Raw genomic sequence first — 27,160 nt, forward strand, 5'->3', positions numbered from 1 at the left:
AAAAAAAAAAAAAGTTTTATCATTTTTAAAGTGAAAATGGAAGTCGTTTTATTTATTCATTGTGTGATTAGTACATAGGGGTTCAATGACTTAAACCCTATATACTTAGATGGGTGTGCAAGGGGTCTGTAATTGGCCCCGTCCTTTTCTATTACTCATTAATCTCTGCCGATCTACAAGCTCACACAATGCCTCGTGACGTGTAGTGAGACGATTTTTGTTTTCACTGAATGTTTGCCTATTACGACAAGCCCCGAATAGGGACGCTAGGATTCATGTGGTTGAACTGGTTAAATGCAGAGCTATACTAATCAAACAGGAATACAGCAAAAACACAGTACAGAGCATAATGGCAACACGGTGAAGAATGAAGTCATTGTCAAATACGCCAGGAGACCATGGACAGGGACGAAGAGGTGGAGCTGGAGCTGCCCAGGCCAGAGGAGGGGGTCTTACTGGGGGCGGCCGTGGTGGAGGAGGAGGTCTGGGTGACCACGCTGGGCTCCGTGGAAGGGATGGGTTTCCCCAGCTTGGTGTGAAGCTTCACCACCTGGGGAACAGAGCAGAGCAACACGTTTGAGGGTTTGTTGTCCAAACCCTTTTCTAAATGACATTGTGTATTGTAACGACATGTATGTTTACGACACTGCATTTTGTTAACTAACACCACTAAACTAAAAGCCTATCCATCCATTCAACAATCAACATATCACTGTTTATTTGCCATCCTAGGCAGCATCGCCATTGCTTGAGCATCATGCAAATTGCTGTGTGGCTTTGATTGATTGAATTCTTTATCAGCAGTTTGCAAAAAGTACAGAGGCACAGTAAGGCCTACACAATAATGCTAAAAGGATAACACAAAAATCCCTGAGGGCTTGTTTCCATTGTCTCATAATTATCATAAATCTCATATTTGGGAACACACATGTTGACATCTTTGCTTTAATTGCCAAAACAGGTCAAAGCTAAAGTTCCCCTTATGACTTATGAAGCTGTAAAAGGATTGGCTTATGTCTTTATCAAACCAGATATGCAAATATGTTCTGTTTTTTTTGTCCTTCCAAACACCTGAACCAAGCATAGAACTTGCGTACCGGTCATATATGCATACATCTGTGCCAAATATACACAGTATAGAGACAAGTACACAACGTCCAGTAAGCCTGCCTGTATGTGGGCGTGTGTATATTGAATGAGGGTTAATATCTTTTGTGACCGTTTACAATCCATTATGTTCCTAAATAGTACATAAAGTATAATATAGTATATAGTATATATATACTATATATAGTACATATAGTATAATACACTTGTAACCGAGTATTTTTATATTGTGGTATTGCTACTTTTACTTAAGTAAAATTTCTGAGTACTTCTTTCAGGGATCTCATCTTAAACAAGCTCAGTGCTTAATGAGTCTTCCAGTTTAGTAGACCTTGTATTGTGGGTTAGGGTTTAGGTAAGGTTAGGTTAGGTAGTTTAGTAGACCTTGTGTTGTGGTTTAGGGTTTAGGTAAGGTTAGGTTAGGTAGTTTAGTAGACCTTGTATTGTGGGTTAGGGTTTAGGTAAGGTTAGGTTAGGTAGTTTAGTAGACCTTGTATTGTGGGTTAGGTTAGGGTTTAGGTTAGGTAGTTTAGTACGTTGGTTCTCAAAGTGGGGTCCGGGGACCCCCAGGGGTCCTTGAGGGAGTTCCAGGGGGTCCCCAGCTAGGAACCAAATAGGCCCTTATGGGTCTGTAACTCTTTACATTACATTACAGTCATTTAGCAGACGCTTTTATCCAAAGCGACTTACAATAAGTGTATTCAACATAGGTAGGGAACGAAAACTACTAATCACCAGAAGTCTTAAGTGCATTTCCTGCAAAAAACAAGCAACCAAGAGTATACCTAGCGCTAAGGTAAAAGTGCAATATATCAGCTACCTACCAAATGGACCCTAACGGGTCCATTTGGTAGGTAGACCCAGAGATAGAAATGCCATTAAATGGGGGTCCGTAGTATAATGCATGTCAAACTGGGGGTCCAAGAAATTAAAATGGTTGAAAATCACTGCTAGAGCCGTAAAAATCTTCTCTTATGGGGGTCCTTGGCATATGTTTTCAAATGGGGGTCCGCGGGCTAATAAATGTCAGGGGTCCTTGACATGAAAAAGTTTGAGAACCACTGGTTTAGTAGACCTTGTATTGTGGGTTAGGGTTTAGGTAAGGTTAGGTAGTTTAGTAGACCTTGTATTGTGGGTTAGGGTTAGGGTTTAGGTTAGGTAGTTTAGTAGACCTTGTATTGTGGGTTAGGGTTAGGGTTTATCTCCAAGGGTTATACTTATAGCTACATTCAAATTATCTGAACATTAAACAAAATGTGGCAAATTTTAAACTATGTGTAAAAGAAAGTGTGTGTGAGTACATTATATCCTAATACACTCTGGGTTCTCAACCTTTTCAGGCTGCGACCCCCCCCAAAATAATCATATTTGAACCGGGGATCCCCCAAAATAATCATATTTGAACTGCCACCCCCCCCCCCCCCCCCCCACCCCCACCTGACAAGTACTTCAGGGGTTGTGGCATTACGTTTAGTTTGACTTGGTTCCACAGTAGCTGTAGAATACAACCCTCGTAGACGTATTTACGATTCTGACGTCTTCAATCTACGAGAGTTGTAGGGTTCACGCCCCATGGAGACCTGGACTTTCTGCACTATGCCCTGCAGATACTCAAAACGTGTACAAATTGAAAATAAAAGGTGCTTACCTCAAAGCCCCAAATGTTAACTACTTCTAAGGGGTAGTAGTTTAATGTAATAATCCATATCTTTCAATAAAGAAGTGTTTTAATGCCGTTTGTGGCCGAACGCCATTTTTTCACCCTCGTTTACTTCCTGTTTACATTGAGTGTAATTCCGGGTTTCACCAGATGCGCCCCCTCACTACCCGTCACTGCCGCCCATTGGGAACTTCCGATAGAATCGGCCACAGACGGCATTTAAGCACTTCTTTATTGAAATATATGGGTTATTACATCACTACTACCCCGTAGAGACAGTTAACATTTGGGGCTTGGGGGTAAGCACCTTTATTTTCAATGTGGACACGTTTTGAGTATCTGAGGGGCATAGTGCAGAAAGTCCAGGTCTCCATGGGGCGTGAACCCTACAACTCTCGTAGAGTGAAAACGTCAGAATCATAAATACGTCTACGAGAGTTGTATTCTACAGCTAGTTCCACAGATAAATATTGTGAGGCGTTGTGAGCTTGTGGATCTGCTATTTTCTTAGATGATTTTAGATAAGAGCCTATCTAAAGAATCATGCAGTGGCTATATTTTCAACACAAATGCATGCTGCTTCGATGCGAGAGTGTGTTGCGTGTAAACCACCGCACAGATTTGCATCGCATTGTAAACAGCTGTGCCTCTTAGACACACGTTGTGAGTTTCTAACTTGCGGTCACAGTCAGTGTGTGGTACTTTTAGATGGATATCTTACTGTAACAAACAGATCTATCCACCGCTCCAGCCAGGACTGTTGATAGTAGCCACAGAGCATGGATCACAGACTATATATTATAACCATGATCACAGACAACACGACGGAGCCGCTAAACATTAGCGTAAGTCGGTGTTGCCAGATCTAGCGAAAGAAATAAGCAGCAAGTCTATACAAAGAAGCCCAAAATAAGCAAATAGGGGGCAGGTCAGTCAAACTTTATTGTCTAATGTTGAGAGCGGTGATTTTAAAACATTTTCATGCCATGGGCCCCCAATATTTACAAGCTACTTTACAGTGGTGGAAAGTAACTAAGTACATTTACTTAAGTACTGTACTTAAGTACAATTTTGAGGTAATTGCACTCTACTTGAGTATTTCCAATTTCCAATACTTTTACTTCTACTCCACTACATCTCAGGGGCAAATATTGTACTTTTGCTCCACTACAATTATGTGAAAACTTTAGTTACTAGTTACTTTTCAGATATCAATTATTATATTATAAAAACTACTTTAAACCTATTTTATACATAGGCTATTTGAAAATAGCAGATCTACAAGCTCACAACGTGTTGCATCGCGACGCGTTGTGAGCTTGTAGATCGGCTATTTTCAAACATTGTAGTACTTTTACTTTTGGTACTTTAAGTACATTTTGATACCAATACTTTTGTACTTTTACTCAAGTAAATTCTGAATTCCGGACTGTTACTTAATTGTGACGGAGTACTTCTACATTGCAGTATTATTATTTTTTCTTAAGTAAAACATTTGAGTACTTTTTCCACCACTGCTACTTTACAGAAAAAAAGGAAGCCCAAAGTCGCTTATAATTACAGATTTGGCAACACTGGACTCTGGACTGCGCTGAGAGCAGCCACAACACACACACACACACACACACACACACACACACACACACACACGTAACAGTAGCCTGAAACGAACCTAACCTGGCGATTGTACTTTATTCATTTAAGGCCCGTACATATACACGTTCAAATTTCAAATATAAAGTTCTTTCCTCATGGCCACGGATGTGACAATTCTGTTCGAGCCCTCAGTAGTAACCGTATATTCAGTATTGTTCAATAAAAAGCATTTTAATCCGATCGGTGGCCATTTTCTCAGCATGTCCGCCATGCTTTCAACTGCATTACCCATCGGTTGGTAGGTGTACTGCACTCTGATAGAGTGTGCCCACTATGAGCAAATGGCCACCGATCGGATTAAGATGCGTTTTTATTGAACAATACGGAAGATACGGCTACTTCTGAGAGCCCGTACATAATTATAACATCCGTGGCCATGGGGTAAAAACTGTGTTGGAAATCTGAACGTTAACGTAGATGTACGGTCCGAAAAAGGCGGGAGAAAAGTATATAAAAGTAATATTACTCCAAAAAAGGCGGGAAAAAAAGTATATTGTATTATTATAAGTAATATTACTCACCTCAGACAAAAGACGACGAAATGAAAGTAGATCAGTGATATAATATGAAGCGAAATCAAGTAGAACAGTTTCCAATAGTAATCTATCATCGTTCGGAGACGCCGTTCAGAGCGACCTAGTATCCACACGCCATCTTGAAAAGTGACGGAGATGAGGCAGAACGGGTCATTTTAAGGGGAGGGACAAAATCCGCAAGGGCTGTGATTGGTCAGACAAGCAGACATGCGTACATGCGAGAGGGCATGCCCGGGAATTCCCTCTCGCTCTCGCATGTACGCAAGCAAGCACAGCCACCCCCCCACCCCGCCCACACACACACACACACACACACACACACACACACACACACACACACACACACACACACACACACACACACACACACACACACACACACACACACACACACACACACACACACACACACACACACACACACGCGCTATTACACGCACGCACATGCGCACGCACCCAAACAACTCTATGACGTGCACACACAAACACGACACATGGCCCGCCCCCCTTCCCCCCCCCCCCACACACACACACACACACACACACACACACACACACACACACTATTACACGCACACTATTACACGCACGCACATGCGCACGCACCCAAACAACTCTATGACATGCACACACAAACACGCACGCAGGTAAACCATTTCCGTATTTGTTTTCATAGAACAAACAAAAAGACATTGAATTATTAACCAAAAATAGATATATTTGTTTTTAAAGCAAACGTCATTTCACTAATTTAAAAGTTAAAGAGAGAGAAGTTAGCGAAATATATAACAGCAATAATAATAATAATAATAATAATAATAATAACAATAATAATAATAATATTACATAATAATAATAATAATAGACATACATTGTAATATGTATTTAACAATGAATATCAATTAATCAATGATATCAATAAATACTGCAATTGTAGAAACACTCTGTTACAAGTCTGGTAATGAAACTTTACTTGAGTAAAAGTACAAAAGTATCGGCATCAAAATATACTTAAAGTACCAGAAGTAAAAGTGGTAATTAGGCAGAATGTCACATTAGGGACTAGGGATAACTGGGCACCAAAACCATCTTGGCACTAGGGACATGAGGGTATTAGGGACACGTGGGCACTAGAGAAATGTGGGAACCTGGTCAACTGGGAACTGGGCACTTGGGACATGTGGGCATCTGGACAACTGGGCACCTGGACGAGTGGGCACCTGAATTAGGATTTGTGTTTTTTTTTACACAGCATGATGCTTTGTTGTTGTCACCATCTTGGCACTAGGGACATGAGGGTATTAGGGACACGTGGGCACTAGAGAAATGTGGGCACCTGGTCAACTGGGAACTGGGCACTAGGGACATGAGGGCATCTGGACATATACATATATATAGATATCTATAAAAGCAAAACTCATTCAAGTATCAAAATACAGACTGCTAGATTCATATACAGTTTCAATATTCTCATCATCAGATTCGTCCCAGTTAAGTACCTCTACCCCCCCCCCCCCCCCCCCCCCCCATAGAGTATATCAAATATGGTAGATATAGGAAGATCGTCCATCCCAAGTATAGCCACTAGATGGCATACAATGGCATACCAACGTCCTGTTTACTGGTGCTAGATCCCACCAGTGTGTTGCTGGGACAGAGACAGACAGGTCCCTAATAAAGTTGATGAGTCTCTGAAAAAAAGAATTGAGTCAAAATGGGACACTTGAGCCATCTGAGCAGCCTTCTGCTGGGTGGAACCGTAAAAAACACAATCCCCCCCCCCCCCTGGGACCAGGAAATACTCCCTCCCTCTCCAACAACTAGCTAACAAGCTAACTAGTAGTCCAAGACCAGCCAATAATGCCCGAGCTGCAAGTTCTCATCGCGTTGCATCCACAACGCGCTGTGAGCCGTAGTACGTAGTACGACGAAGTATAAAACCCAGGCGATAAATGTCAACATACTGGTAGATATATAGAATCATGCTGTGTTCTATTAGCTCAGCAGCTTTTAAAAAAAAATATATATATACTATAATCTGATCTGCCTGCATAGCAGGTTTGGCATCAAGTACATCATATGGGTCTAGAGATTAAACTGCACACAACAACAACAACAGAAACAAAGTAGTTTTGGGGGAAGGAAGAGAATGAGTTAATCCTACACCTGATTCAATTCCAGCATGAGGACAAACCCATGTCCTTTAAAAACAGATTAAAACATTATGAGAAAAACAACTTTTTTCAAAAATCAAATAAAAATCACACCCTGTGTGAAGGTAGCGGCGCCTTTGATACATGTTGTCATCGATATGTGTTTATAATGTGTTTATAGCCATGTGTCACGTGAAGCTTGACCAATCACTTTGTTGACGGGTCTGACCAATCAGAGCGTTGACGGGTCTGACCAATCAGAGCGTTGACGGGTCTGACCAATCAGAGCGTTGACGGGTCTGACCAATCAGAGCGTTGACCCTCCCCTCCCTTTCTGTGCCCCCCCCCGCCCCTCCCTTTCACCCCTCGTTAAGTACCCACACTGACCATCACAGTAAAATATGGGATTAAAGAGATGCTACGATGTTTGTGGTACCAGATTATTATGAAGCTCCAGCCGAGGCTGTATTATCGTCACTGTGTCGGGGGTCAGAAACCTCTTCTCTTCATGTTTTTTTTTTACCGTAAATTAACCCTTTAAGACCTGAAGCCGATTCTATAAAATGTCTTCTAAATGTTTTTGTGAAAAACTCTGGTAGTACAGTCAATACTACTATAAACACTACACGTGGCCCCGATTTCCCCACCACTTGAGAGGATCTGCCTGTCTTGGAGCAAGAGGCTCGTCTAGGTACGCCCTCACCTCCATGATGGCGTCTGCTGTGGGGTTCCTGGTGGTTGACCCTGTTCCAGCAACCTGCTGCTCATAGGGGTGGGAGATAAAACAATGGGGTGGGAGATAAAACAATGTTATAATGAGATTGTGATATTAGCCTGACGTTATCCTAGATTTAGAGAAAATAAAATGTGATTTATTTTTGCCATCCTTACTTGCTCATGGAAAAAGCTCCAAACAACTGATTCTGGTGCTGGTTCCTCTTGGGCCGGTTCCTAGGTGGGTTCACTGCTGCTTAGAGTGAGTCTTGCTGCTGCAGTTGATATTCTTTGGAAAGTCTCATCTGCACTTCTGCCTGATTGATTGATTGATTGATGTACTTTATTTAGTAAGACATGAGAACAACAGTACATGGAAGTACACATTCACAATACAAGGTCTACTAAACTGTAAGACTCATTAAGCACTGAGCTTGTTTAAGATGAGATCCCCATGCACACAAATCATGATGACATATAAGAGACAGACAGATATACACACCTTCCGTGAATGCCATCCTTTTGAACCTGGGGTCAAGAGCAGCAGCATCTGCAAGGATGGGGTTGGATTCAATTTTGCGGAATCTAGTCGCCATTCTTGAAGAAAGACAGTCGACCATGTCTTCTGCTGGGTGTTCACTCTCCATTCCGACATCTCACCACTCCGACTAGTGGCTTCCGCGTGCGGTTAGGGTTAGGGTTAGGTATAGGGTTCGTCAACGTCGGAAAGGCGACATGTCGGAAAGGAGAAATGCACCCCTTCTGCTGTCTGTGTTGTTGTTGTCCTTCTCTGGATATCGAACATGGCTCTCTGCAGTCCCCTGGCCAGCAGCAACACTTTGGAGGCAGTCACAAAGCTAGTGAGGAAAAAAAACATGATTATTATTATAGTGATACATTTACAAAATTATACCAACAATTATGTATTACATACCACTATTTATTACACTGATATCTCTTATGGTGTCAAATATGTATTTATTTATATTAATTCATTTATTATATTATTTATTTATTATTATTACTATAATTTAGTATCATGCAATTTGCATGCATGCTATAGAAATCTACCGCTGACCAGCTGAACTACATACCTTTCTGCACTGAGTTCAACAGTGACCTCTTCCAATGGCTTCAAGATGATGCACATCTCCTGCACTATAGTCCATTCCTCATGGGATAAAGTGCGGACATCTACACCCATGACAGCCAGGGTGGAGACGATGGGAACCTTATTGGTCAGAACACTCTGCAACATGTGATATGTTGAGTTCCATCTGGTGATACAGTCCTGTTTGGGTCGAAGTTCAGTCAAGTTCTTTTCATGCTGTGTCTCCTTCAGTTTCTCTGCACCCGGGCCGCTTCTGTGAAAGTATTCCACAGCCTCTTTGACTTTATCAATGATGGGTTGTGGTCCTTTGAGGGCATCTCTTACCACCAGATTGATAGTGTGTGCCAGGCATGGAAGATGGGGCCATTTTGTAATTTGAATAGCCTTTGTGATGTTTGAAGCAGTGTCGCTTAAGCAGCACACCACTTTCTTGTCAACCCCCCACTCTGCTGCAACACTGAGAAGCTTCTCTGACAGGTTGTGCCGCTCACTGAATTCAAAGCAATCTAATAGGCAGGATGACATGTGAAAACTTTCAATAAAATGGCAAGTTACAGCCATGAATGAAGCTGTAATCCAACAATCTATTGTTAGGCAAACAGATGACACTTTTGTCAGGAGGCTGTAATTCACCTAAAAACACAGAAGAACAACCAATGAGAGGCAGCGACACGTTTTAGCAAAACAGTCTTTTTATTAGAAATATCTGGTATAAAAATGATACATGCTCTACAACAGTTTCATATTTTTCTCTATAGATAATCCATAAATATCCCAGGCACTGTAATAATTCTCTTTTTTTTGTATAGCTTTCTTTTTTGTTTAGTTTTAGTTTTTTAAATAAGTTCAGTACATATAAAGCAGACATGATCAATCCATTTTTAATAACGTACATTAAAACTTGCCATTTAATTTCTGTCAGCACTTACAGTACATACTCAATTGTTTTTAATTTAAATCAGGGGTCTTCAACGTTTTCAGGCCATCAGGGACCCCCTAGCTGAGAGAGAGATGAAGCAGGGACCCCCTCTAAATTGTATGAAATTGTGTTGCAGATTCAACTTTTTTTGTTTACTTGGACTGCTCTTTTTCCCCTCTACACCAAACACCTCTTAGCCAAAAATAGCAGATCTACAAGCTCGAGGCGTTGTGAGGCGTTGTGAGCTTGTAGATCTGCTATTTTTGCCTAAAGTTCTCCTCAGATAAGGGATGCTATAGGGTTCAAGTGGTTACGGTAAAAAAAATAATCATATCACACAAAGATTTGGCGGACCCCCTGTAGTAACTCTGAGGACCCCCTAGGGGTCCCGGACCCCCTGTTGAAGACCCCTGGTTTAAATGTTTTGCAACACAGACAAAGTGTTTGGGAGGGGAAACACAAAGGGGTATTTTACTGTTTAAAAACACTTCTGGATTCATTTTAACGTCCCAACCTCTGACTCCTGTGATTCACCTCAGACACTTTTTATGTTCCTTGATTCAATATTTACATATTTAATATTCATCTGATCGGACACGCCCCCTTCCTATATGAACCCATTGTAACTTCAAACTCCATGTTAACTCAATTTTAGACTCATTTAAAACACATGTCTTTGCTTCTGGTGACTGATATTGTCCTTCTGATGAATGTTAGACTCATTAACACATTGTGTGCCGTTTTTGAAAAACGATGCGTTAAGTGCCATAAACGGTCTGGACCGTTTTAGACAATTTTGTTTTTTTATATTTCTTTTCCACGTGGGGGCGCTCTAACCAAACTTTAGGATCATCGAAGGAGTCCCAAAAAAGCTTCCTCTCGTCCGCTCCCGTCCTAACTCCTTGACAAAAAGCTTCATATTTTAACAAAGAAAAAAAAAGAAGAAAAAAAATATTTATATATATATATATATATATATATATATATATATATATACTAGAGTTTCGGGGGGCTACGCCCCCCTCAACCCCAGCCGCGCACGGGGCCCAGCGTGGCCGCGTGTATATTGGGGTACTCAAATTGCTGGAGTAAAACTGTGGAAAAGTAAAAAAAAAAAAAAAAAAAATTGGAAAAAATATATTTTTGATGTTTGAGGGGGACCCCCGCGGACCCCCTGCTGGTCGACGGCCCCCCTGTGGAGTGTTGGGCCGCGCGGGGACCCCCCTGGAACATGGCGGACCCCTTCGGTGTTTTTTTTTTTTTCATGAAGGTGGTTGCTTGTTTCTGGCGCTTGTTTTTAGAGAACCTGGCATGCCAACGACTTGGCAACCCGACTTGTTTGTTTTTGTGTTTGGGATGAACATGGCACGTGAAGGACGGACATAGTGTGATCGAGACATGAGTGAAGTGAAAGTAACGGCCTGGGTGGAACAAAGGAGGTACGTAAGAAGGGGGGGGGGGGGGGGGGGGGGTTGAAGCAAAGGAGCTGCGTGTGTGTTGGTGTGGAGGAGATGGGCAGAGTGCAATGGCGGCGCAAGCCAGCGCATGCTGCCGCACGTTACACCAGAAATGGTGCCTGGAGAAAATGGTGACCAAAAAAAAAGTTTTGAAAAAAAGGAAAAAACCCCCGCAGCGGCTGGCAGCTGTTGTGGTGATGAGGTCGTGCGCACGGTAAACGGTACGAAGCTGGCTCCCCTTCCGTTTTGTCCGACATTTGGTGAGTAGAATTAATTATGTTGCGCGGTGGAAAAGCTGTAGTGAGCAGTGAGATGTCCCCTACGCGAGGCGTAAATTCAGCGCGGCCGCCGTGGCGAGTCAGTTGCCGACATGTGGTCTGGCGGTGCGTTGTTTATTCGATAACAGAGCTGTGGGGTGTCGCACCCAGGGTGCGGAAGTTGCTCGCCATTTATATAGTTAGATATATATATATATATATATTGAATCAAGCAACTTAAAAACTGAGCTGCACATAAAAGCCTGCATAGATGTTAAAATGACCCCCGAAGCGTTTTGAAGTGAAATAGCCCTTTAAAAATGTAACGGACAGAGGAGGGTAAAGCAGGAAATCATCAAATTTCACAAACAAACACAAACAATCCCACAAAATACTTTATCAAAACATGGAGGAAAAACAACATTTGTGGTCGGCAACACCTCGGAGCGCAAGAGAAAGTTATAGTTCATTCAATCAAAATGTTATTTTGTGTCGTTTTGTTATTTGTATTTTGTTTCCTCGTGACTCGTGGACCTGGCAGCGGGTCTATCAAATTCTTCATTACATCATCAGTATGAGGCTGACATCATCAGTATGAGACTGGACTGACATGCGACAGACATGACAGCTTTGCCGATGATAGCAAAGTTTATGTAAATGACACACATTTGGATTGGCTGTTTTTGACAGCCAATTAAAACCACTCGAAGCCCTACTTTATTTTTTTGTCGTGCAAAAAAATGCCGAACTACGAGCTCACAACGCCAGTTCGTAGTTTGGCTGTTTTCGCTTTAAATGACACGCCCAGAAACAGGGATTCCAAGTTGGGAGAGGTTGAACGACTGGAGACAGAAAGAAACGATTGTTATTACTGTTATTATATCATCATGATAATATTATGTTATTACTGACATCTGCTTTGTGCTGCAATGGATCCACTATTAAAATATTACAATGGAATGAAATGTGAACGGATCCACTGATCTCCAAGTCCTCCTGCCTAACAGAAGTTACTGTGTGTGTAAAATGAAAAGAAATGTCAGAGATCAACAAACAATGAATCCAGAATGAAGGCAGCCATCCTTAAATCAGTGGTTCTCAATAATTTGCATGTTAAGGACATCCAAATGAATATGTACTTAAAATAAACATCCAATTAATTGTGAACTTAAATGTTGACGTGTACGGTATGCACTGTGAAACATATACTGTGTACCGTATGTATGTATTTACTGTTAAATACTGTATGTAGTGCAGTACACACACATATATACTGCCTACTGTATATATTCCAGGTTGTTTTGACTGTTTTTCACAATATAATTGTAATCCCTCCCCAGCAGGGGTCAGTAATGAGCCCAGTGGACACACCGACTGTGGCCTCCCCCCAGCAGGGGTCAGTAATGAGAACCATTATGACAAACATGTTGCATTCCAAAGACGTTTGACGTAAACACAGCACACAGTTAAACACGTGATGCAATGCCCACAGCATGCTCTAGATGGCACTATACACAACAAGGTTCTCTGAGAGGAAGGCTTCAACATCATCATCATCATCATCATCATCATCGGGCACTTCACCCATTTTCACCTGTATCTTCATATAACTGGTCCTAATGCTCATTGTAAGATGATACCATCATGTGTCTCATTAGTCTCGCGTAGCCAGACCCAACTGAAAATGAAAAACAGCAACCTCTGCTGTTTGTTCTATGTCTGTTGGGTCTGGCAGGAAGCAAACGTAACACCAGTGCGCAAGGAAACCGGGGTTTGTGTCTGCCTTCAGCGCATCACTTCCGGTTGGTGCGACTATGTTTTCATTCCCACTAACAATATTTCTACACGGAACACTAACACCACTTCTCCCAGAGAACATGGATGGTTTTGGTTATAAGCCCACTTGTTTCTATGATGAAAGAGTAAGTTAAAATGTGAATATCTGTCCGTGGTTTTGTCTGCTCCGAGGACGCTATTGTTAAATTAGTTTTGATTAGTTTCGAGGGGGGAAGGGTGGACGGACACGTGAATCCCGCCCACTACATTTGATTGGGTAAAGCGCGGCCTGCTTCCTGATCTGAAGGCACACCCACTTGAAACCAATGCGCACGGGTTGTCAACACGGCTACCGACAGATTCCAACGCAGAGCAGAATCTGTTCTTGAGAGATTAGTGTCTCATTGACTCTGAGTCTGTGTCTCATTGGTTGGCTGTGGACAGTTCAGCAACCTGCCTACCAGTGACATCATCGACAGGGAATCCAAGCTAATAATCTGCAGGCTTTCTATTCCTGAGAAAGTTAGCATATGCTACAATAAAAGCCATTATTCTTGCATTAAAGGGATAGACTTCATGGATATTTTATTGTTTTTGTCGTATTCCTGCAAACCGATGGAAAGATGCTAATGTATACGGTAGGAGACACAAAGTTGACGCGTTGTGTCTCCTACCGGAGCCGCCGCCGATCATCAAATTATTGTCTCAGGAATGCGACAAAAACTAAAAAATATCCATGAATTCAGGGCTTCATGGGGTGTGTAATCGATAGAAAAAAAAAATTGGGGGTGAACTTTCCCTTTAATACACAATACAAATCTAGTTTACTTTGAAATGACAAAACCTGCCTACTGATGATGTCACTGGTAGGCAGGTTTCTAAACTGTCCACAGCCCTCCTCTGAGACACAGAGTGAGGGGAACAGAAATGGTGCCATCTAGGGGTGTGCCGGTATATCGCGATACGTGTTCGTGACGATATGTATCGTTTTGGCGTGTTTTTTTGTTGTTGCAATAATAATAATAATGCAAAAACAGAAGTATTTGTTTGCATTTTCTTCCCCCCCCCATATATTTTCATAATAAAAATCGTATTATGGTATTGATATCGTGAGCCCAATATCGTGTATCGTATCGTATCGTGAAATGAGTGTATCGGCACACCCCTAGTGCCATCTTATAAAGAGCATTAGTGAGGACCAATTCAATTCAAGACAGGCTGCATATGGGTGAAGTGCTCCTTTAACTAGTTGACCAATCAATGATGATGATGGGTGTTGCACAGCTCCAAGTTGTCTGAATGCATTCAACTCATTTTTTAAATATAATTATTATTATAATTTTTTTCCCTGTTAACATAACAACACAAACGACTCAGAGACAAACTGAAAATGTTGTGCTATTAGAACACTTCAGAAGGACAAGAACAGACTGTAGGGGGCGCCGCGTGGCCGCTTCCAACCTGCGTCATGGAAAAGTCACGACAAAGCGCTCGACGCGTTGCGTCACCGTCGCGTCATCGTCACAGAGAGGGTGAGGAAGAGGAAAAAAACGCACTCGATCATACCTTCCCCGCCCGTCCGCCCGCACGCCCCAATCGAACGCCTTTTCTGTTTCTTTTATAGTTGGCGTTCCAAGTCTTCGCCCGATTATCCTCTAAGGAGAAGAAAAGAAAAACAAAACCAAACCAAACAACATCCATTCTGTTTTTTTTAAAAGATTTTTTTGCTTTTTGTATGGAGTGAGAAATCCTGTCTTGTTTCCCACTATCCTGGTATTTCCCGGTTCTGCAGAGGCAGCTGAGAACTCCGTCGGTATTTATGGTGACGTGGTTCTCCCACGCGGTGCGGTGGTTTTCCCTCCGCGGTGCGGTGGTCAGGTGGTTTTCCCCCCGCGGTGCAGTGGTCAGGTGGTTTTCCCCCCGCGGTGCGGTGGTCAGGTGGTTTTCCCCCCGCGGTGCGGTGGTCAGGTGGTTTTCCCCCCGCGGTGCGGTGGTCAGGTGGTCCCTCCTCGGCAGGCAGGCAGGCAGGCAGGCAGGCAGGCAGGCGGTTCCGTTCAGCTCGGCAGTGGGTCCGACATGTCGACGTCTCCAGTGGTGTTCAGATGGCATGGTTACTGTAGCTGATGTACGTCTGCTTAGAGGCCAGCGCTAGAGGAAGTGACAAAGTACATTTCACTGATTACTGAAGCGCATTGTCTTTTTTTTTGCTTGAGTATTAGAATTTTTTGGGATACTTATGACTTTCACTCCACTACATTTAAAAGACACATCTTTATATTGCTAAGAATGGGGGGAAAAGTGCATTATTAATTAACCACTTAAGCCCTATTTCAAATATAAGGAAAGTAGCTGAGCTACAAGCTCACAACCAATTGTGAGCTTGTAGCTATTGCCATTATTATTGATATTTTTGGAAGAAAGAACACACTGAGCATTTCTAGTATAGGGCTATTATACGTCTAAAATACGTCTAAGGTCTAGGCTAAAACCGGGTTATAATTGGTCTAAAAGTGAAAGTTTTTTCAACGTCTATTCTTAGCCTAGACGTTGATTAGCTGTTTTTTTAAGCGTCTATATATAGACCGTCTATATCATAGCCGTTGAATTGACGTCTATAATATATAAAAAAACGCTAATCAACGTCTAGTCTAAGAATAGACATTGAAAAAACTTTTAGACCAATTATAACCCAGTTTTAGACAGAGGTCTAATAGACGACTATGGCTCACTGGGAAGGAACCATGAAAATAATTGATGATGGAAAAATATTACGTCACATGTGGCATTGGACGAAGTGTAAATTAATCTCGATTCATAAATATGACCCGTATCGTCTCTGCAGGGCGGGAAAAAAACGTAAAGTCCAAAATGTTTACGGTTAAAAGAACCTGTGTTACGATAGGGAGACAAATGAGTTATTATTTAGTCACGAGCTCTTGTTAATAGTTTTCATTGGTTAATACATATTTCTAAACCAAAACAGAATCAGACGTTTTCACTTTAAAAATGTTTCACAAATTGCCCCAAAAATGCTGCTCCACAAGCTCACAGAGTGGAGCTTGTAGATCAGATATATTCGCTATGTTTATGCGACACTCTTGAATGGCAAAGTAGGACATTAATAAAAACATAACAAGTTGAAATATGGAGATAGTATAATATAATGTTATATTACTAGAAGGGCCGCTACGCGGCCCGAACGTCTAGCGTGACGCGTCGTTCACTTTGCAGTGCCACCTTACAGGCACCTCACAGTGTGAGAGAGAGTTTTGTGCTCTCCTAAATCCACGGCAGGCTTTGAAAGTACCCACTTCAGAAAGAGGTGACGTGCATCACCTCTCCAATGACCAAAACCCACTATGGAAGCCGTCGAACTGGTGCGATCTGACGGCATCCTAGAATTTATAGGTAGGATGTGATGTCATGCGTGATGTCATGCTGTCGTGAGATTACGTCACACTGGCGTTGTGTCCATATTCGGAGTGATGAACGTACATACAACGTTACAACGTACATACTGACAACCGACATGGCGCAGGATTCAAATTGTATATGTATAGATGACCCTGCAGGTACCATAGCTTAACACATAGCCTGTTTCTTTTTTGTTTTATTACACAAGAGGGCACTCTAACACAACTTATAGGAATGATCCCTTGAGAGAAGGAACGGACGGATTTGACGTCATCCTAAAAAACGTCCCTTCCGACCACTCCTATGTTAGGATTTGTAGAACAACACATCTACCTCAGATTTCTCCTTTTTTGGTGAAAACGAGCCTTATTCAACGGGCGATAGCAACAAAATGGCCGACCGCGGTACAAATGTTTTTGCTCCGGTGGATAGAAGAGACCCTCCCCCTCCCCCCAGACACTCTTTGTTTACTTCCGTGTCGACAACGTGGCTCCCGTGGCTCTCCAAAGATCGTCAATTCAAGGTAAAAAAAAACAACCCACTGGCATGGGGATGAAAAACGATGTTTTAATCTCACACTGTCAATGTGTTAATAGATAGATTAATGTTATATTTTGACCCCGCAGGTATCACAGCCCAGATTAATGCTACAGCATGACTCTATCAGTCTGCTGTCAGTGGCAGCGCCGGGTGCAGCCGACCGTGACCAACAGCCTCATTTATATGAATCTATGTGAATGTATATGAATGTTACATTCATCATGATCATTACATCTGTCTGCAGGGTTAGAGAGGTGATTTATGCTTCCGGAGGGGAAAAATAAACACGTCATTTTGCAAATTGCTGCTGTTGGGCAGAAACCTCATATCTCCATATTTTTTTTTGTTTTGTAAATCTACTTCGCCACACTACAGCGTCACACTGACTAAAACAGCATATCTACAAGCTTGTGAGCTTGTAGATTTGTTATGTTTGACCATTTATGAAAAACAAAAGGGAAAATGAAAGTGTGTCCGTGTGTTTTTATGAATATTGGACCAATGGAAAGTTTTAACAAGAGCTCATGAAATAATAAGTACTTTGGATCCATTGGAAGACAGCTTCTTTTTTTCCCCGCCCATTTTCTGAAAAGTACGGCTTCGGATGCTGTCAATGCACTGATGGGACATTATCATGTTTAATCGGTGGTGCCTCTCGTTGCTCAAGTTTGCTTGAGACGGCACCATACAAAAAACCTACTGAGCCCCGTTGGTAGGATCAGTATCTCACCTACTTAAACCAATCAATAGTCTGATTAAACGTGATAATGTCCCATTTAGAGCATTAACAGCATACAAAATGGGTGAAAAGTAACAGTTTTTGGACCTGCACGGTTTCCATCCATCAGAGATTAGACGGTTAGTATCGCATCTAAATTTCTCAGACGGAAATTGTGAAGAGAGAGGAAATCTTCGATGGTTTTGCAGAAAGACTTCCCTTCTGCAAAAACCCTGATAAGACCGAACTGCAATGTGTATCGATTTCTGTCGGACAAGTTCACTCCTCGCTAATAACCATCCATTCTAAAATCCATAGACTTGGAGGTTTGCAGAAATTACATTATTGCAAAAACAGTGATGCAGTTTTGTTGAAGGGGAACCGTGTCAAAGTCTGACGTAAAATCCTATAGTTCTATTCTGAGGACGGGGGGAAAATGTGACTCAACACAATGTTCACTACTTTGGGTCCTGGGCCAGAGGGACATCAAATTGATCTTTTCTTGTTTGGGAACCAATGCTGTACACTCTAGAAGTAATAGACCATATAGTGGACCATTTGGGTCGCGGACCAATTTTTGTGGGTAGCGAGTAACTATCGCCTTTTTTAACGTCTCCTACATATAAAAAAAATACAATTATATAGATTTCTTTAAAGTTTAAACATAATCACAACTTTTCATCAATTCCAAAGATTTTCAAAAGTATTTCATAAATCAAATGAAAACATCTAATCATTTCTAAAGTAGAGAAAATAGCTGATCTACAAGCTCACAACGTGGCGCATCGCAAGCTTGTAGATCAGCTATTTTCACTACTTTGGGTCCCGGGGAGACATAACTGTTTTCTTTTGGGTCTGGAGCCAAAAGGTTTGGGAACCAGTGACATAGACTATAGAAGTAGTATTACAGTGTTATACAGTGATATAGACTATATAAGTAGTATTACAGTGTTATACAGTGATATAGACTATAGAAGTAGTATTACAGTGTTATACAGTGATATAGACTATAGAAGTAGTATTACAGTGTTATACAGTGATATAGACTATAGAAGTAGTATTACAGTGTTATACAGTGATATAGACTATAGAAGTAGTATTACAGTGTTATACAGTGATATAGACTATAGAAGTAGTATTACAGTGTTATACAGTGATATAGACTATAGAAGTAGTATTACAGTGTTATACAGTGATATAGACTATAGAAGTAGTATTACAGTGTTATACAGTGATATAGACTATAGAAGTAGTATTACAGTGTTATACAGTGATATAGACTATAGAAGTAGTATTCATTCATCATAGTCCTGTTTTACACCATAGAGTTATTAGTCATTCAGATGCAAAGTCCTCAACCAGCATGCAGAGATCCAACATGTGTGTATGTGCACCAGGCAGCCATGCAGTGGTCAGCGCTTGAACATTTTAAAGTGGAGGAACATAAACAGAGACGTTCTACATTAACTCATTCAGTGCCATTGACAACGTCTTTGACTTGGGTTTTCCCAAAGGCCCAGAGTGCCATTGACACCTTTGACGTGTTTTGGTGTTTTCAGTGTCTTTTCCACTAGATGGCGCTGTTCGCTGACACATCGAGTGACCATTTCATGCTCAGACACACAGATCCAGGAGACCACGTGATCCCAAGATTTCCTCCTCCATTCACTTCCTTGTTAATCGATTTATTAAAAAGCCTGTATCATATTTACTCAGGCTTTTTGACGAGACATGCTGTATTCAACAGCCTATAACAAGCGAACGGGGGGGTCGCGATGACATCATATTTTTTCCCCCCGCGGAAGCAGAGTGAAACCCTCCGTCTTAAAGATGGAGTGCCATGATATTTTTCAACCCTAAAACCTGATCATAAGGTATTATTATTATGTAAGGATTTTTTTCAAAAAAAAAAAGTGTACAGAAATTGTTAAAAAAAAAGTTTTTTATGTGGACACGCCTCCAGTTCATTAAGTATGCCTGGTTCTCACCTTAGCACCTCCTCCACCACCTTAGCACCACCCACCTGTCCTAGTCCCTCCTCCTCCTCATGCCCACACCTGTTGTGTTATGATAATGAGGGGGAGAGTATGTTTTTTGGGGGCTCTGTGATGTCACTAAAGGGCTGTTTCTCTATTGGCACGTTTGACCCTCAAGATTTCAGCCTCCAGGAAGAAACTCCAAATAATCAGAGAAGACATAAAACACCATAAAACCACCACCGGGGGGCTTAATGAAGTTCTATCAACCTCATAGACACATGAAAAACAGAAAAAGTGCAAAAACATGGCACCACCTCTTTAAGCAACGATCGGGGGATGGATCATACTGGAGATACATATTCTGTGACTAGTTGAAAGGGTAAGAAAGACAAAGAAAATCTCTGGCACTACTGGCAATTATCTTTTTATTTACCTGGCACTGAATGAGTTAACCACTTGAACCCTAGCATCCTGAAACAACACTGCTCACCAAGTATGACTTTACTAAATCAGGGGTCTTCAACGTTTTACAGGCCAAGGACCCCTTTAGCTGAGAGAGAGATGAAGCAGGGACCCCCCCACACTACATGCTGGATTCATGTTAAAGAGGAAGACCACTCATTTTCAACATTGAACTATGTCTTTAATACACCTTAGAGGTCATTGATTGTGGTCATGTGATCAAATGAGTGGTCTTCCCCTTTAAATGTGTGTGTTCAGACATTTAACAACTTAAACCCTCAATTCTTTGTGAACTTGACGTTTGGCTCGGTACTTGGTCTGCTCTTTTTTCCCTGTAAAACCTCTTCGCCGAAAATAGCAGATATACAAGCTCACAACACGTCGCCTGTGGAAACAATGGAAGCAGGAATTAGGATTAAAGCTGGCAGAACCATCCGTCTATCTGTAGCCTCGTCCACTAGTACGTCCTGTACGTCCCATTACTGATCAGTCCTTCTCTTTTCAACGGAGGAACTAAATGACACGGGACACATGCGTCCTATCACCCCCCCCCACACACCCCCCCACCCCAACACACACACACACACACACACACACACACACACACACACACACACACACACACACACACACACACACACACACACACACACACACACACACACACACACACACACACACACACACTAACCCATTGAATCCAGGAATGCATCTGTGTCATTTTAGATTTTTATCCACAGCCTAAAACCATTATATTTTATACTTTGGCTATATTCCAAAATAGCAGATATACAAGTTCATCTTGTATACATTTGTGCCCATCGTTGAATACTGCATATAGATATATGCATATATTTGCATATGCATATATATACTTGTAAATCTGCTATTTTTCAACAGCCCAGAGCATCAAACATAATGGTTAAAGTGGTGACACAGGCGCGTTCCCGGTCTTAATGTGCTAACATGCTTTGCGGCGTCCGATTAGCTGTTTCACATCAACGCCACGCTGACGTTCTGTTCTGTCCGCCTGAATTAGCGTCCGCCCTGTCGGCCATGGGGTCGTGCGGTGAATTTGTCGTGACGTGACCAATGTGTTTTTTTTGGAGGGTGTTGGGTGTCCAGTGGCGTGCACAGACATTTTGAGGGGCAGGTGCTCAAGTAAATTATACTTTTTTTTGGTTTACTTGGTCTGCTCTTTTTTCCCTCTACACCTATACCTCTTTGCCAAAAATAGCAGATCTACAAGCTCACAACGCCTCGCAGCGCGAGGCGTTGTGAGCTTGTAGATCAGCTATTTTTGGCTAAAGTTCTCCTCAGAAAAGGGATGCTAGGTTTCGAGTGGTTATGGTAAAAAGAAAAATCATATCACATAAAGATTTGGCGGACCCCGTGTAGTAACTCTGAGGACCCCCTAGGGGTCCCGGACCCCCTGTTGAAGACCCCTGCTGTAAACTGAAAAAAAAAACCTAACCTTTTTCTTCTTTTTTTCAATAGGGCACTTCTGGTCAAGAGGGCAAAGGGCAGGTGCTCTAGCACCACCTAGAGTCTATCTGTGCACGTCCCTGGATGTTGGGTGTCATTGGGAGGCGGGGCCACGGTGCTCTGTGCGTTGTCAGGCAGGAGTGAGCGTGAGCAGACAAGAACGTACGCGTTCCGTGTTCGTTCTTTGATTGTGTTTAAATAGCTCTATATCTAGTGATCGTACTCGTTGTTATCCACTTGTTTCCATTCAGGAGCTTAATGGCTGAAGCTCCTATGAATTGTTTCTCTCTCCCGATTGGCCGTAAATGGGCGACGCCCACCGTATCATAATATATAGAGCTTTAAACAAATCGTACGTTTGTTAAACCAAAACGTTATCACTTTAAACTAAAGGGTTAAAAGCGTCCAAACATCCATTAAAGCGAGGAAGGATGCAAACAAGCTTAAAGGTTCTAGTTTTACCTCGAGGGGCTACAGCCCTTCACTGGGCTCTGGTCCCTCTGATAGACAGGGTACAAAAATACACCTTCAGTTTCATAGTGTTTTCTACACAGTCTGATAGACAGGGTACAAAAATACACCTTCAGTTTCATAGTGTTTCTACACAGTCTGAACCACAGGGTACAAAAATACACCTTCAGTTTCATAGTGTTTCTACACAGTCTGAACCACAGGGTACAAAATACACCTTCAGTTTCCTAGTGTTTCTACACACTCTGATAGACAGGGTACAAAATACACCTTCACTTTCATAGTGGAGACCCTGAAAAAAAGAAGCCATACATGTTCTGGTTGTTCTTCAACATTCCCAGAGGTCCTGTTAACACGGTTAGATCAAATACATGTTAATTAGTGTTAACCCATTGAGACCTGGAACTGTGTCATTTTTAGATTTGAGCTAAAAGGCATTATTTTACACTTTGGGCTTTTCAAAAATAGCAGATATACAAGCTCGTAGCGCGGCACCGAGTGCCGCGCCACAAGCTTGTAGATCTGCTATTTTTGAAAATTCGTGAAAATGTGTGCAAATCTTTGAATATGTATATTTTTAAAGCGAACATTTTTTTACTCAAATCTCTGCTTCTGGGGGTAGTAGTAGTAGTAGTAGTAGTATTTTATTTTGATCTTAGCAGGATACATTCAATATATTCGACATATCATCATATCATATCATGTATGATTAAGACCAAAAAGGAGTAGGCTGAAGCCAATGGCTTATTTTGCCTATCCTTTTTCACACAAAACAATTTGACGTAAAGGAAAAAAGAAAAACTACGAAAACAAGAAAAAAACAAACAAACAGACAAAAGAGAAAAGAGAAGATTAACACAACAGAGAAAAAAACAAAAAAACAAAAAACAAGACAAACGTGATCACAACAACCAAGAGACAAGACTTACAGAATTCTTGAATTATCATATTATAATATCCATATATAATACTATAGTAATCAATTTGAATAATACTTTATAATACATACTTAGTATGTAATTACGATATAATTTATAAGATAATCTAGCAGAGCTAACATTCCTACAGGTATTTCAATTTACATTAATGTTCTATATTTGTCTATTATTTTAGATTTATACATTCTTTTAAATGTATTAATGGAACTACACTTTTTTAATTCATCGTCCAAACCGTTCCAAAGGTTTACCCCTCTGACACTTATGCATCTACCTTTTTTATTGGTTCTTGCCTTAGTCCCCTTAAAAATACCAAAACCCCTTAGATTATACCTAGTCTCTCTTGGCTCAAACAGCTCCTGGATACATTGCGGAAGCAGATGGTTATGTGCTTTGAACATTATGGCTGCAGTATTAAGGTCAACAAGGTCATGTAGTTTTAGGGTGTTAGAATGAATAAAGAGTGGATTTGTAGGTGTGTAGTAATCTGCATGATTGACAATTCTGATGGCTTTTTTTTGGAGTAGAAATATTGGATTGATATTTGATTTATAATTGCTCCCCCATACTTCCACACAATAACTGATGTGTGGAAGTATGAGAGAGCAGTACAGTAAGTAGAGTGAGTTCTGGTCCAAGATTGGTTTCATTTTATACAGTATAGCAATTGTTTTCGATAATTTAGTTCTTAAGGCATTTATGTGTGATTTCCAATTTAGTTTGCTGTCAATGGTGATTCCCAGAAATTTATTCTCAACAACTTGATCAATTTCAACATCATCAAATTTGATTTTGACCTGTTTATCTATTTTCCTATTTCCAAAAATGATACATTTAGTTTTACTTACGTTTAGTGACAGTTTATTGATATCAAACCATTTTTTTAATATACTTAGCTCACTTTCTACTGTATCCAGGAGCTGCTCTAGGTGTTTTCCTGAGCAATACAGGCTAGTGTCATCCGCGAACAGTTTGGGTCCCAGTACAGAGCCTTGTGGGACTCCGTAAGTGATGTTAAGTTTGTCCGAGTCAACACTGTTCATGTGTACATATTGGTTTCTGTTGCTAAGATAACTATTTAACCATGCATTGGCGGTTCCTCTTATACCATATCTTTCCATTTTTTTTTAATAGCAAACCATGGTCGATAGTGTCAAATGCTTTTCGTAAATCAATAAAGACCCCCACTGTATATTCATTATTATCAATTGCTGTCGATATTGATTCTACCAATTCTGTAACTGCCATCGAGGTGGACCTGTTTGACCTGAACCCATACTGATGATTACTTAGTAATTTGTGTTTTTCTATAAAATTGTCAAGCCTAGTCACAAACAGTTTTTCTAATATTTTTGAGAATTGAGAGAGCAGAGAGATTGGTCTATAATTAGTGAAGTTATATTTATCCCCGCTCTTGAAGATAGGAACCACTTTGGCGGTCTTCATTTTGCTCGGAAAAATGCCTGTTGAAAAAGATTGGTTACAGATGTATGTGTATGGTGTTACTATACTATCTATAATATCCTTGACCAGCATCATATCTATATTAGTGCAGTCCGTTGACTTCTTATTTTTAAAGTGTTGGACAATTTACAGAATTTCACTTTCGTGAACACTCCTGATGAAAATTGAGTTTAGATTATTTTTGATAATTATTTCATCTAGACCATCACAGTCTCTCTGCTCTACAATATCCTTTGCAAGAGTAGGCCCAACATTTACAAAGAAATTACTAAATTCATCAGCTATTTCCTTAGTCTTATTTATAATTATATTGTCTTTAATAAAGTGATTTGGGTAATCGTTACTTACATTACCTTTTTTAATTATACTATTTAGTATCTTCCATGTCCCTTGGATGTTACTCCTGTGCTGTTCCAGTTTCATATGATAATATTCCTTCTTTTTTAATCTTATAATACTTATTAATTTATTTTTATACGTTTTATATCTATTTTCTGCTTCTTTTGTTCTATGTTTCATATATAATTTATATAATAGTTTTTTTTTTTTACACGCATTTTCTAGGCCTTTGGTTATCCATGGCCTATTTTGCCTGGCTTTGTTCTTAAATGTAGACTTTCTCAACGGACAATGTTTATCATAAAGCTTAAGTATAATGGACTGGAAGGCCTCATAGGCCAGTTCAGGGTCATTTGTAGCAAAGACCTCATCCCAGGTTTGTATGCTTAGGTCCACCCTAAGGGCAACAACAGATTCAGGTGTTCTACATCTAATCATCGTATGGTTGTGCGTTTGGATATTTTTTTCCTTTTTTAGTAGGTGGTGGAAAATACCAAAAACAGGGAGATGGTCACTTATGTCATTTATAAGTAATCCAGCAGTGGCTTGGCATTCTATTGTGTTTGTATATATATTATCAATCAATGTGGCAATTGTGATTCTACTAGGTTTAGTGATTAATGGGAACTGACTTCTACCATACATTGTATTGGTGAAATCTGCTATTTTTGAATTCCCATGAGGGTTTAGAAGGTCAACATTTAAGTCCCCACATATTATTTGTCCTTTGTTATTAATATTACCAAATATACTCTCTATTTTCTGATTAAATGTATCTAGACAAGATCCAGGGGTCCTATACACACAGCTGATACTTATATTTTTAGATTCCGCAACAACAATTTCAACTGTTATGCACTCCATAATTCCGTCAATGGTGGTTGACATTGATGGAATCATGTTGCATCTTAGAGCCGCATCCACATATAATGCTACTCCTCCAGCTTTTGCATAGGTCCTATCCATTGTGAACAGCTCATATCCCTCCATTCCCACATTATAACCTTTTTCTTTTTCAAGCCACGTCTCAGAGACTGCTATTACATTAAACTTGTTAAATTGACTCAGATATTTCTCAATTTCTGTGTAGTTTTTGTACAGACTCCTACTGTTGAAGTGGATTATTGAAAAGGCATCCTCCATTTTAACATTTTTGAATTGCTCATCGGTGTAGTACTCACAGGTATTCGCTATACTATTAAAGAAGTTATTTTCAGGGTCTATGTCATTGCCAAAATCATGCATTTTGTATTCCATGTGATCGAAAGTTTTTAAGTTAAGGTTTTCGTAATGTGAGTACAGTTGGTGTATGGAATCATCCCTATAGTAATTATTAACAGTGAATTCTAATTCATCAATGTCCCTAAAAGGAAACATAAACTCATCTAAACTAGCCATTGTTATTACAAAAGTCTTTCCCTGGAACAACATATTTTGATGGGGGTCCGCAGCCAAATACATATAATTTTTGGGGGTCCTTGACATGAAAAAGATTGAGCACCACTGATATAGAAACATACGTTTTTTTCAGAATACTGTTGAGATTTAGGAGACATGTAGAATGGGCTTCAGGTCTCAATGGGTTTAATGAACTAACCTTGCGTCTCCAGGCTCTCACACAGCTCGCTCTTGGCCTCTCCGTTGGGCCTCAGGCCTCCTTTGGGGTTGAACTTGTTGGACATGGTCGCCGCGGTGACCACGGCCTTCAGGCTGCGTTTGCGTTTGGGGACGTTCTGCTCCGGGTGGACCAGGACCACGTAGACCTTGGGCATGTAGAGCATCCCCAACGAGACGCTGGCGCTGAGACTGACGCTGATGGTGAGGGTGGTCGTCTGGATGTATAACTGTAGAGACACAGACACAGAGACATCATGTCACGTTTAACACATTAACCGCCAAGAACGTAGTCCTACGGTCCGTTAAATCCAACTGTTAAGCGCCGAGACCGTAGTGCTACGGCTTTTTCCTTTTTTTCGATTTTTTTTTTTTTTTTTCAATTTTCTA

The 27,160-nt window shown here is 40.9% G+C and overlaps 1 protein-coding gene across 1 annotated transcript in view; it reads right to left on the minus strand.

Annotated features, from left to right (window-relative positions):
• Nucleotides 1-15,444: 15,444 nt before the first annotated feature.
• LOC311053955 (metabotropic glutamate receptor 4-like) overlaps nucleotides 15,445-27,160 on the minus strand; it is a gene marked incomplete at both ends in the record, with an annotated part of 118,861 nt that continues 107,145 nt past the window's right edge. The window contains 2 exons of the mRNA XM_084069768.1: nucleotides 15,445-15,494; nucleotides 26,754-27,000. Of these exons, the coding sequence (XP_083925894.1) occupies nucleotides 15,445-15,494; nucleotides 26,754-27,000 (297 nt within the window). The remainder of the gene's footprint in view (nucleotides 15,495-26,753; nucleotides 27,001-27,160) is intronic.

The sequence above is a fragment of the Gymnoscopelus microlampas genome, assembly GCF_963454915.1.
Source record: "Gymnoscopelus microlampas genome assembly, chromosome: 10".
NCBI lineage: Eukaryota > Metazoa > Chordata > Actinopteri > Myctophiformes > Myctophidae > Gymnoscopelus > Gymnoscopelus microlampas.